Source organism: Phoxinus phoxinus, assembly GCF_949152265.1.
Source record: "Phoxinus phoxinus genome assembly, chromosome: 7".
Taxonomy (NCBI): Eukaryota; Metazoa; Chordata; class Actinopteri; order Cypriniformes; family Leuciscidae; genus Phoxinus; species Phoxinus phoxinus.
The window spans coordinates 15805515-15818313 of record NC_136882.1 but is presented as its reverse complement, the minus strand read 5'-3'; the positions used below and the strand labels follow the sequence as shown (position 1 = coordinate 15818313).

Genomic DNA, 12799 nt, shown 5'->3' with positions numbered 1-12799 from the left:
TTGAAAACAGTTGTGCTGCTTGATATTTATTTTTTCAGGATTTCTTTTGACAAACAGGTGGTTTAAAAGAACAGCATTTATTTGCAATTGTAAAATAACAAAAGGTCTTTACTGTCACTTTTGATCAAATTAATGCATCCTTGCTGAATAAAAATATAAATTCTTCAAAAAATTTAAATCTTACTAACCCCAAACATTTGAAATAATAATAATAACCATACACAATAAGTGGCCTCATTCATATTCATGTTTCAAGATAAGTTTATAAATCTTGCATCATTGTATCAATCATTGGATCAATGATTTTACTGTAGGTGTCATTCATGTTCAACAGTGCAGAACTATATAATATAAAATTATAATAATAAGCAGTACTACTACTAATAATAATAATTAATTCAAATAAATTATATAAATAAATATTTAATATACTGATTAAATATATTTTCGATATTTGAATTAATATAAAAAAAATTGTTATGCATGTCAATAATTATTATAGTTGGAAAGACCGAATATAAATGCACATGATATTAAATAGTGCAGTTGTTGAGTGTAATACCTGTTGTCTGAGTGCCCACCAGAGGAGTGCTGGGGGTCCGGTCATGCAGTGCGATGACTTTAACAGTGTATTCTGTGCCCGGTCTGAGGTCACGGATCACTGCAGACTCCTCATCTCCATTCGGGACAGGGAACAGCTCTCTCTCTCCCTCCTCCGGACTGGAGTACAACACTCTGTACGAGGAGACCACGCCATCAGGACTCTCCCAGGAGATGCGCATGGAGGTTGAGTCCACGTCACTGAAGGACAGGTCTTTGGGTTTGTCCACCGCTAGAGAGAGAAATATTTCAAACTATGAATTCATCAGTTTCAATTAAACCTGATGTCATTCCATCTGCACCGTTTACATTGCAAGCACTTTTTAATATTTACAATTAATTAATAGTGATTTGATGATACCATGTTTTTGACACTTTCATGTCGTTAATATCCTTTCAGTAATTCAACTTAAAAGGTGAAACTAATATATGATATAGACTCATTACATGCAGGGATAGTTCACTTCAAAATGAAAATTCTGTCAGAATTTCTTTCTTCTGCTGAACACAAAGGAAGATATTTTGACGAATGTCAGTAACCAAACAGTTAACTGGTCCCATTGACTTCCATAGTAGGAAAAAAAAAATATTATGGAAGTCAATGGGACCAGTTAAGTCAGTCAAGTAATCTGTTTAGTTACTGACATTCTTCAAAATATATTCCTTTGTGTTCAGCAGAAGAAAGAAATCCATACAGGTTTGAAACAACTTGAGGGTGAGTTATGATGACAGAATTTTCATTTTGAAGTGAACTATCCCTTTAAAAACATTATTGAAGTGTGCAAAATTTAAGTGTGCTACGTATTATGCACTTGTAGTGCACGTCAACAAAGCATAAAAAAGAAAACTGTACTACCAAATTACTTCATGACATTCGTCACTATGTTTTTTAGCACACTTTTTTGCACATTTTAAAATGTCAATTTAAACAACTTTAAAGATTGTTAAAACATAATAATTTAAAATGTACTTTTAGTTGTGCTATAAAGAAGTGCACTTATTTTGATGTGCAGACTGACATTCTGAAGCACATGTGAAGGATTTGATTATAATTTAAACTGTAGTGTGTTATTCTAAAGTTAATTTTTAACGAGCCAAAAAAGCACTTTAAGGTTCAGCTAATTGCATTTAATAAACATGTAAATTATAATAGATTTTTTATTTAATTACAATTAACATGCGATTAAGTGTATGATAACATTATTTTAAAGTTTAGTATTTCTGGTACTCTTTTTAAAAAGTATGCTAAAGTGTACTTCTGTAAATCTGGATCCAGTTTGTACACCTACTTGTGAGTACATTTTCGACCAGAGGGGGGCTCTCTCCGTCCTGACCCAGAGCGTAGACGCTGACGGTGTACTCTGCTGTCGGCATCAGGCCAGAGAACGTCATTTCAGTCTGGTCTGCATTTACATGAACAAAAAACACACAAACTTAACTCTCACTTTGACAACATTACTTCCTTCATTTCAAATGTACTGTACATAAGAGAAGGCACAACACAATATTTGTATTGAGAGTGATGTACATTAGGCTACCTGGAGCCACCACTTCAGAGATAAGGGGTCCCTGTCCATTTAGTGGAGTTCCTGTGACACGATATCCTGTGATGGGACCAACTGCCGGACTCCAGCGTACAGTAATAGTGTTGTCCTTCACGTCAGTCACCTCCATCCCTGGTGGAGACTCAATATCTGTTTAAAGAAAATAAGTCAATTTTTACATTTTTGACTTAATAAATCCTTTTAAAAAAGTCAACAAACTGACAAACTAGTGAACAAAGACCTGACAGACTCAGATTGTCAGAAGCGTTGGTTTACCTGTTCGATGTATTACATGGATGGGGGTGCTGGACGCAGGGCTGTCCCCTCTGCCGGTCACAGCGTAAACGGTGACGGTGTAATCGGTGCCTGGACGTAGGCCTTCAATAGTGGCAGTAGACTGGGAGCCGGGGACATTAAATTCCAGAGGAGCGTCAAACCCTCCTGCACGGGAACATTAGAATGATTTAGCCAACGGCAGACAAAAACTCTTCACACTAACACATATTCAGTGCAAAAATTGGATGAATGACTGTTAATGCATCTGTTCACATCAGACCATCACGATTATTTTCACACTGTCAATGCGACAGATTATTATTATTTTTTTGCAGAGAAGGGTTCTAATCACTTTTCTATCGCACTGTGAATACAGCTGGCCCACTAAACAAATAAATGAACATTTTACATTGTCATTTTAATTGCGAATACATGTACGGTAAGTGCAAATGTGTGGTGTATAAGCTAAGCTATCAGGCTAATTGGATCTGCATGCTATGCTAGTACGTAAGCTAACTAAAGCAGGCAACAATGGCAGGAAAAGACGCAAATACTGTTTGTCTTCATGAAAAGCGAGTGTCAGAAATGTAAACTTACGTAGTGTAACCATGGGTATTTATGCACAGAGAGTAAATTAGTATTTTTGCTAATGTGTGCTGCTTTTTTACAAACTGGTCTGAACAGACAATCACATGCGAGAATCGGACCACATTTTTGTGCCGAAAATTCGTGTTGGTGTGAACTCAACAACATTATTTGATCAACAACAGGATCCAATGAGCTACCTGACTCTCCATGCGTGATCCTGTAGTACCTCACAGTGACCGAGGGGGCGTCCCAACGAACTGTGATGCTGGTTGGTGTTGAGGAAATGACTTCCAGGTCGGTGGGGGCATCAGAGACTAAGAGAAATAGTGATGAGAGACAATTAGTACTAATAAGACCTAAAGTGAGCCGCAATAAGAAGTCAAAAGAGAGGAAGAGATGCAGCAGCATACTTGTAGACTGGGTTCCAGTTAAAGGCAGACTCTCGCGGGATCCGCTGACGGCATAGACGTTGATGATGTACTCTGTCTCCGGGGTCAGGCCTGTGAGGGTGAAATGGCTCCTTGATGGGGGCAGTCTCTCCTCCTTAGCACGCCCCCCACTGGTCATTTGGTAGTGGATACGGTATCCTGAGATAACGGCCTGAGGAGCCTGCCAGCGCACGGTGAAGGAGTTGATGCCGACATCAGAGAACTGCAGGCCGACAGGAGCGTCAAGCACTGTGAAGTAAAATGCATGACTTAGTCAACCAATGAAACGGGCTTGAAATGGGATGATCCCGTTTGTTACGGAAACCCTTCCTAAAGTTATGCAGTTTCATATTAAAAATCATATATGTAGTTTGAGACAAAAAACAAAATGTAATAAAATAAGGACATAAAATAAAAATAACTAAAGCATTGAAAAAAATATTGTAATATATATAGTAAATAATATAATATATATAATAAAAAAAATATAGTAATAACAGTAAATTATGCATAATTACAAGCAGCTAACCCTAACCCTACAGAAAGTATATTATAAATATAAATATAAATATATATATATATATATATATATATATATATATATATATATATATATATATATACATACTTAGATATTTAATGATATAGCAATACCAATTTAGATACCACAGTAAAAAAAAAAAAAAAAACACTCCTTAGATTATTCAAAAGTTCATAATAATGTATATATTAACAAATAACATTCTTGAATGGAAATCTCCACTTGTTAGTTTCTTTTTTTTAGCTGGCAAAATGAGTAGGTTTTTTTCTTTTCATGTTTTCTAAAACTTTAAGGGATATTTCATTTCATTTCACGCACAGAAATAAAAGGGTAATTACGGTAACAGAAATTAGTTTGTTCGGCGCTAACCCATATCTCCCAGAATAGAACATATTGCCTGCATCAAAGCAAAAAAACAACAACTCATTATTACCTGTTCTCTGAGTGCCAATCGCAGGTGAGCTCTCTCTCTCCTCATAGACACAAATCACTCTCACCAGGTACTCGGTGTTGGGAACAAGATCTAAAAATCACACAGAGGGACTCATTACTAACAACTTCTCATTAGTGACACTAAAGACAGGACTGCACAAACAAACAAAAATCAATTCTGCTGTAAAAGTCACGTACGGTAAAGAACGACAACATTTTCGTTTCCTTCCACAGTGCGCTCGGTGGTGTCATCGTCATCATCGATTGGATGATAGTGGATGATGTAGTGTTCGACATCAGCGGATTTGGGGACCTGAGGGGCATTCCAGGACACCACCATACTGTCCGCAGTCACTCCACTGAAGGACAGGCCAGACGGGGCAGGGACAGCTAAAAGAGACAGGAGGAAAGTGCAAGATTTTTTATTTCCATTTAAAAGCAAGTTTTTGGAAGCATCATCTACAAGAAGTCAGTGTCCCATTTGTGGAAGGCTCTCTCAAACTGTGTTATTTTAGTACTATTTATATACTATTATAGTATTTTTATTTCAGTTTTTTTTTAAAGCAACCGGTGGAGGACAGAATTCGAAAATGAGCACCATTTCTAAAGGTCAGACCAAGAATATGTTTATCTGAAAAGCAGAAGTCACACATACTGATGCCATGTGGGTCTACACATCAGTTTTCTTAAGACAAAAAGAGAGTGAGGAAGAAAAGGAGACATAAAATAGTGTGGTAGAGGGAGGGAAAAAAAGAGTAAGAAGGAAAGAAGGATAAAGTGCTGCAACAAGAAACAGCTGCTAGTTTTTCCTCAATCCACTTTCAAACAGGGAATATGGCTGCCATATGCACATAAAGAAATACTGTAGCAACAAAGAGCAGGAATGGTCAACAAGTATGAAGACAGATTTATTGCACATTCATTTGGGCCAACAGGTAATTAAATTCACATGTTTTTCTTCACTTAAAGGTGCACAAAATATATATATTTTTTGTATTATATCTATTTTTACTCCCAAAAAACATCAAACTCTAACAAATTTTTTTTATATGCATTGCTGGTCAGAAATTGTGTTTTTTGGGAAGGAGTTAATGCTTATTCACTAATGATGCATTAAATTGATCATAAGTAACAGTAAATACATTTATAATGTTACAAAAATATTTATATTCAAATAAATGCTGTTCTTTTGAACTTTTAATTTAACAAAGAATCCTGAAATAAAAATCACGGTTTCCACAAAAACATTAAGCAACAACGAGATCAGTAATATATTATCGACCATTGATCATTTCTTGAGCATCAAATCAGCATATTAGAATGATTCCTGAAGGATCATGTGATCAGTAATGATGCTGAAAGTTCAGCTTCGCGCCACAGGAATAAATGACATTTTAAAATATATTCAAATAGAAAACAGTTAAATTGTATAAACAAAATATTATATTATATTTAACAAATAAATGCAGCCTTGGTGAGCATAAGAGACTTCTTTCAAAATTTTTGTTAAAAATCTTACTGATCCAAAACCTTTGAATGGTATAATATATATATATATATATATATAAATAGTTTGGTTAAAAAAACGAATTATTATTATTATTTTAAAAAAGCCCTATTTGGAGCCTTACGGCTTTTTTAAAGCCTTATTTTTCATCATACATGTATGTAAAGTCTTGGAGACATTTTGCCCAGCAATTTTTTTCCTAAAAGTTCCTCACACTCTGTAGAGTGATGTGTATGTCCCCTTTAAGTGCGGCCGCTCCTCCTATGACGTGAAACAGAGAGCACGGAGGTAGAGCGGGCAGTTCAATAAACTAGGTGTACGAAGCAAGACGGCTTCTCTGTGTTTCTGTCTATCAAAAACTACACACTCTTTACCTGTTTGCTGGGTGATGGTGATGGGTTCACTCTCTCCGTTTTCCGTGACTGTGGTAACGGTGATGTCGTAATCAATACCGGGCTCCAGACCGTGCACGGTATAAAAGCCTGTCGTGGGCTCCACAAATTCAACAAAGATTGGTACACTGTCCCCTGCAGCCAACACCGTGATGCGGTAGCCCGTAACGGCGGTGGAGTTAAGAGGACTCCAGCTGAGGCCGATAGTGGAGTCAGTGATGTTGATGAAGTTAAGGTCAGTTATTTTGGGCACATCTGGGGAGGAGAGAAGGTGCCAGAGGCCCAACACAGACAGAGACACAACACAGAGAGGCGGAGGTAAGTCATCGGCCCAAAAAAACAGATCCTTCATGGTTCATATTGTGAATGCTGAACCATGGAGATGAGCATTAGGAATTTGTGATATTAGTATATTATATCAGAGTTCTAATGCCATTTAAAAAAATACAAATAAATACAGACCAAAATTGTGAAAGAAATTGAGCTCTTATGTTCTGTTCGCCAAAATCGACTGACAACAGAAACATATGCTGATTATATTGTTGTTTCACATTTTTTGGTCATTATTGAGAAAGCAATGTGTATTTAGTAATCTGCATGTTCTCTGTATATAATCCCTCAATAGGCATTACAAGCAAGTACTGCACTGATTACAAAACACATGCTTTAAGCAAAGTTACTGACGCAAAATGATTGAGGTACGGGGTGATTTGTCTCTCGAAAAGCTCTTATGCCTACCCGGAGTCACAGTGCTGGAGACAGGAATGCTCTCCATGTCATCCTTCACAGTAAACACGCTGACGTTGTATTCCACTCCTGGACTCAGGTTCTCTAACGTACACGAGTTCTCTCCCGCCTTCACAAACTCCTCCACAGAGTTCCCCTGCTGTCCATTGGTGGGGGTGCAGGTCACTCTGTATCCCGTGATGTCTAGTGTTGCCAAGGGAACACATGAGCTCATTTGAGAGAGTGCTTCACATTCTTTTATTACACGGTAATCCAGCATTTTTTATTTGATTATGTCCATGACTTTTCAAGCTGTTTGTAATTACTGGAACACTGTCGGTGCATCCGAAATCGAATACTTCTCTGCTATACTATGCTAAAAGAGTACGCCAAAAGAGTAGTATGTCTAAATGACAGCAGTGGTCCTAGAGGCAAAGTGGTTATGAATGAGGAGTTCTATCATATGTTATGAATATCTTGTGCTTGTGTGAAAAACACGGTATACAACAATTTACGCACTTGAAAAACACGATGGCGCCCCTCCATTGATACTAACCTGGGATTTTAGCATCGTTCCACTGAACAGTAAGCTCTCCGGTGTTCGGGTTGGACTCCAGGTTTAGATCGGTGGGTGGAGAAAGAGCTATAGACAGATAAAACAGTGTGAGAAACTTCCCTCTCACACTCCCACATCTTTAATAAGCTCAATATAATGAGAACAGAAAAATGCGCTTACGAGTGACCACCCGTCGAGTGATGGGGTTGCCGTGCTCATGACCGCTGATGACCGGCTGGACGCTGTAGGTGTACTCAACTCCAGGGGTTAGACCTGAGACAATGACACTACCGGACTCTGAGATCTCATCCCTAGGGGCTTCCCCGCCTTGGCTGGGCCTCACGGTTAACTGCAGAGCAAAATTAAAGTGTAAACATTGTGTAGAAATGTCCAAAGCCTGTTTCTCAAGACTTTCTCACCGTAGCCGTTAAAGCAAAAAGTAATGGCATATAGCGGCTTCAGTGTCTCTGGTGTGTTTCAACGGTAACCTACCTTGTATCCAATTTTAGGCACAGGGATCCAGGAGACAACGATGGAAGTGTCTGTGACATCAGTGCTGAAGTAAGGAGCATTTCCCATCGGTTGAACTGAAAGCCAGAAGAAACAGAACTATTGCTTTAGAACTTGTAGTTCATGATTTGTGAATGTATTAGGAAGCGTGACAGGCAAACAGAAACTCACTTGTGGCGAATGTGGCGATGGACCCCTCACTAAGCACATTGCCTTTTTCTGCATGCAGAGTGGCAGTGTACACCGTATCAGGCTGCAAGTTGAGGATGGTGTACTGTGACAAGCGGGCGGGAATACGCAGCTGTTTGGGGTTTGAGCCCTCAACAGTCAGGAAAAGTCTGTAACCTGTGATTTGAGCCCTAGGAGCCGACCAGATGATTACACTACTGTCCTCAGTAATGTTAGTGAAATGAATATCAGTGGGTTGGTCAGGCTCTGCGAAGAGAAAGATGTACATGGTTAGCATGCATCACAGTGCCAAAAATGGTTACACTTTATTTTGATGGTCCCCTTCAGATATTCTGTTGACTATAAGTAACGTGCACCTACTGTACATGTCAACTAACTCTCAATAGATTATGAGTTGAGTAGACTGTTAGGGGTATGGTAAGGTTAATAGAATAAGGGGTTGGGGTTAGAATAATGTGGCATGCACTTGCAAAGTTACTTATAGTAAGTAGAATGTCTGTTGGGGGACCATCACGATAAAGAGTGAGTAGATTTTAAGCAGACGGTCTACGCATACTCAGAGTTAGTTGACATGTAGGTGCAACATTACTTATAGTCAACAGAATGTCTAAAGGCCGGGACACACCAAGCCGACGGTTGGCCATCTGACAATGCCGCGCCGCCAGCGAGCGTCTGTCGGGCTAGTTTTTGCACCGGCACTCGTCGAGCTCACGTCGACGGCAGTTTATCCCGATTTAGCATGTTGAAATTTGTCATTGGGGCCGTTGGTGAGAGTGGGAACTCTGACTTGTTCGCTAAACTGAACATCCAATCAGAGCATGAGAATTAAAGCGAAAGTTATGAAAGATAGCAAGTAAGTCAAGACGGCACAGACAGAAAGCTGATCTAACGTTATGTTGTCCTACCCGTGCATTCCAAAATGCAAATATTTTCATAACACATGAGCCGCACAAAAGTTATCAACAGAACTGATATTTAAAATGGTAAGCAAGCACTGCTTTGTTCACGTTTTGTCTATCTGCGTATATCTTATATATATATATCCTTGTTTCGGTTTCTCCTTTTGAATGACGAATATATGCTATTGATACCTGCTGATATAGACAGTTAATTCCTACACGCAGGCGCAGAACGCATGTGCTAGTTTGCAGTCGGCTGTAGTCTGTGCTGTGTGAGCAAGCGCAGCTTTTTGGTGCAGACGCAGCCGACGCGAGGCAACAACGTCTGCAATGTTGCAAAAACGTTTTGCAGACGTCTGCAAACATCTGCAAAATTGCAATGTTGTTTAATTCTCAAGTAATTTTTTTAAATAATTATTTATTTATTTTTGTAGAAATGATCTTTTCTCACTTGTAGCTTGTTCTCCAACCAGTGGCTCGCTCTCTTCACCCGATTTGAGAGTAAAGATGAAGAAACGGTAGAGGGTTCCAGGGTGGAGGTGTGTGATCTCAGCGTAGGCGTTCTGTGTCACCGGGAGCGCCATTTCTCTCTCGGTCAATCCATCTGGACCCACCTCACCCACAGAAACACGGTACCCAGACACCTCAGCGGATGGACCGGTCCAGGTGATTGTGATCTTAGAGTCAGACACCCCAAAGAACTGCAGATCGGTTGGAGAGGGAACTTCCTCTGTGGGCAGAAAACATAAGATTTTTTCTTCATTCAGACCGTGGAATACAATGGAAAAAGTGTCACGCTTTGCTCCTTAACAAAACATCACCATGACCTTTTTGAGTCACAAACCTGATTCTGAGTGACCTTCCTTTGAAGGGCTTACTTTATTGTAGCCTCTCATTTAGACATGCGTTTACCATTCTGCAAAAGTTACTCATCTGAGCAAAGGAATTCAGACAACCTACCGACAGACCAGACGGCATGACAGGGAAAAGAATAATAGGCTTTCAGGACTGTTTGTTTTAGAACCAGCCATAATATTTCAGCAGACATCAAAAACCTCATTACACGTAAAGCCGAACTGTTGAACCCTTTTTGTAGCATTCGCACCTTCGAAGAATCAGAGCATTCTATAAAAGTCAATGTGAATATATCTTAGATAAAACGTTCTCATTGAGACTCAGACACTTTTGTAAAGTTGCAATGCTTGCTGATTTACCAGATCAGTATGAAACAGTCAGACCTCTGTAAAATTTCCCCACAAAATCTAAATCCACACACTTTCAACACATTACCCTACAAGGATTCACAGGCGTTTGGATGCCGACTCGCTGACTCAACTCAAATGTGATCTTATCTATGGGCTGCCAGACAAAACACCTAAATCTACTCAAAAGAAAACAATAAAAAGACATTTATGGCTTGATGACATCATGCTATGTTTCCACTGCACCCCAAAGATCAAACCATTTGTTAAACAGAAGTTATTATCTTCAGATGTATCCTGACACACATCTGAGGTCATGTAACATCTCTTATTTAAAGATGTGGGTGAATCTCATAAAACCTGTCAAGAACAGGTCTAGGTCATAATTCACCCCAAATCAAAAAAATATAAAATAATATTAACTAAATAAAATAGAAGCCTATTTTAGGAACATCACAGATTTTTGCAATGTCACACTATTATAATTATATACATACAGTATTATAATTATATACACACATATACATACACATAAATGGAGAGAGTTTTAGGGGACAATGTATTTAACTTTCATGAAAATAATGTCACAATATTAAAACTCCTAATGGTCATAAAAATAGGCTTCATACTTTAATATCTTAAAGGCCTTTTATTTCTCTCTCTCCATGTTTTTCAAGATTCACCCATGTAGTGATTTCATACCTGCCAGTGGTTCTCCAGCAGTAGTGACCTGAACAAAAATAGGTTCACTCTCCTGACTCTCTTCCACTGAGTAGATGCTGATGTTATAGAGCAGACCAGGGCGAAGGTCACCCAGGGTCACTGAGGTGGCAGTGTTAGGCAGGTTCAGCTCAGTGCTGCCAGAACTGCCCTCTTCAGATGGGGTGTACACCACACGGTAACCTAAATATACAAGATATACACTTATCATCTGTATTTTGTATACAATTTATATATAGGTCACATAATGGTTTGTTTTACTAAAGACAGCCTGTGTTTACCCGTGATAGGAGCCACAGGTTTAGACCAGCTGATAATCATGGAGGTCTCCCCCACATCCTCCACTTCATGATCAGAAGGAGCATCAGGAGCTGTGGAAGCATAAGTTAAAACATAAGTCAAAATGATCACATCATCATACAATCAAATACTGCAAGTAAGAGTATTTGTAAGTGGAAGATGTTGTGGAGTTGACTTTTTACATTGAAATTTCTCATATAAACATACTTGAGATTTAAGCTGTTGAGACATTATTTGATTGTTTTATATTATATTATACCATGGTCTGGGTGAATACTCGATTCTGATTGGCTGCAGGGTGTCCGTTAAAAAGTGATAGAGGACACCTAAATAAACTGTCAGGCGTAACAAAGGAAACCAAGTTATTGTTTGTAACTTGTAACTTTAGATTTCGATTGTTAAACTAATTAAAATATAAACTAATGTTTTAAAAATGTGTTATTTGTCAAGTGACCATGGTATAAGCGGGTTAATGCCCTTCGAGGTGTCCATTGTCAGGTTTTAATGAACTTCGGCTGCGCGTCGGCCGGTTCACACCTCGCCGTCGTCCATTAAAACCTGACAATGGACACCTCGTCGGGCATTAACCCTTACTTATATTATATTATATTATATCTTGTAAATGCTATATTACATCAGAAGTGAACAAATGAACATGGCTGTAACATTAAATTGATATTTTTACTTAAGATGAAGATAAAGACATACAAGGCTACATCTTATCTGAAATAAATTGTTGAATTTAATACAGGTATTTTTGACCCCCTTTATGCTTTTTAGGGCCCTGTTTACACCGGGTATTTATGCGTTTTGGTCGATCGGATCACAAGTATACGAGGGAGACACCTTACCTTTTACACCTGGTGCATTAAATACCACGCGAACACGTGTTAGAAATCAGGAATGGTGAGAGAACATTGTGCTTGGTGCGTTTTTCATCTTCAAACCCAACTTAGGCCTTCAACCAATTAAGTTTAAATCCCATTTGGCTAGCGAGCTTCCCATAATGTTTACACATTGGGTCAGTAGGAAGAGAGTAGGCGGTGTTTTGTGGCTGTTCCACGGATGAGTGTCTACACTATGAAAGGAATATGGTCTAATGTATTTTCAAATACCACTAGAGGTGGTCAGAAGTGGACAAGCTCAAAAAGTTTTAGACCCTGTTTACACACGTATTTAAGGTCGCCCACATGTGATCGGATTGACGTAAATGCATCTTAAAACCAGGTGTAAACAGGGTCTTATGCAAGTTTTTAGGGGTCATGCATTCTAGAACTAACAAATAATATAAAAACACACTTTCATTATCCAATCCAATCCTGTCTGTTAATACACTAATGACACTATTCCTATACTATTTCCTGCTGAATATTCAACACCCTCAAAAAT

General features: G+C 38.7%; 1 protein-coding gene across 1 annotated transcript in view; it reads right to left on the bottom strand.

Moving 5' to 3' along the window:
- The window catches only part of fn1a (fibronectin 1a), a 31387-nt gene that overhangs the window by 7846 nt on the left and 10742 nt on the right, over positions 1-12799 (bottom strand). Inside the window, exons 17-33 of the mRNA XM_079618350.1 lie at positions 11392-11481; positions 11093-11293; positions 9640-9918; positions 8272-8535; positions 8083-8177; positions 7771-7939; positions 7591-7677; positions 7047-7238; positions 6291-6563; positions 4608-4799; positions 4411-4500; positions 3419-3685; positions 3206-3322; positions 2421-2585; positions 2139-2294; positions 1890-2003; positions 563-832 (exon numbers count right to left, since the gene is read on the bottom strand). Coding sequence (XP_079474476.1) covers positions 563-832; positions 1890-2003; positions 2139-2294; positions 2421-2585; positions 3206-3322; positions 3419-3685; positions 4411-4500; positions 4608-4799; positions 6291-6563; positions 7047-7238; positions 7591-7677; positions 7771-7939; positions 8083-8177; positions 8272-8535; positions 9640-9918; positions 11093-11293; positions 11392-11481 — 3021 coding nt within the window. The remainder of the gene's footprint in view (positions 1-562; positions 833-1889; positions 2004-2138; positions 2295-2420; positions 2586-3205; positions 3323-3418; positions 3686-4410; positions 4501-4607; positions 4800-6290; positions 6564-7046; positions 7239-7590; positions 7678-7770; positions 7940-8082; positions 8178-8271; positions 8536-9639; positions 9919-11092; positions 11294-11391; positions 11482-12799) is intronic.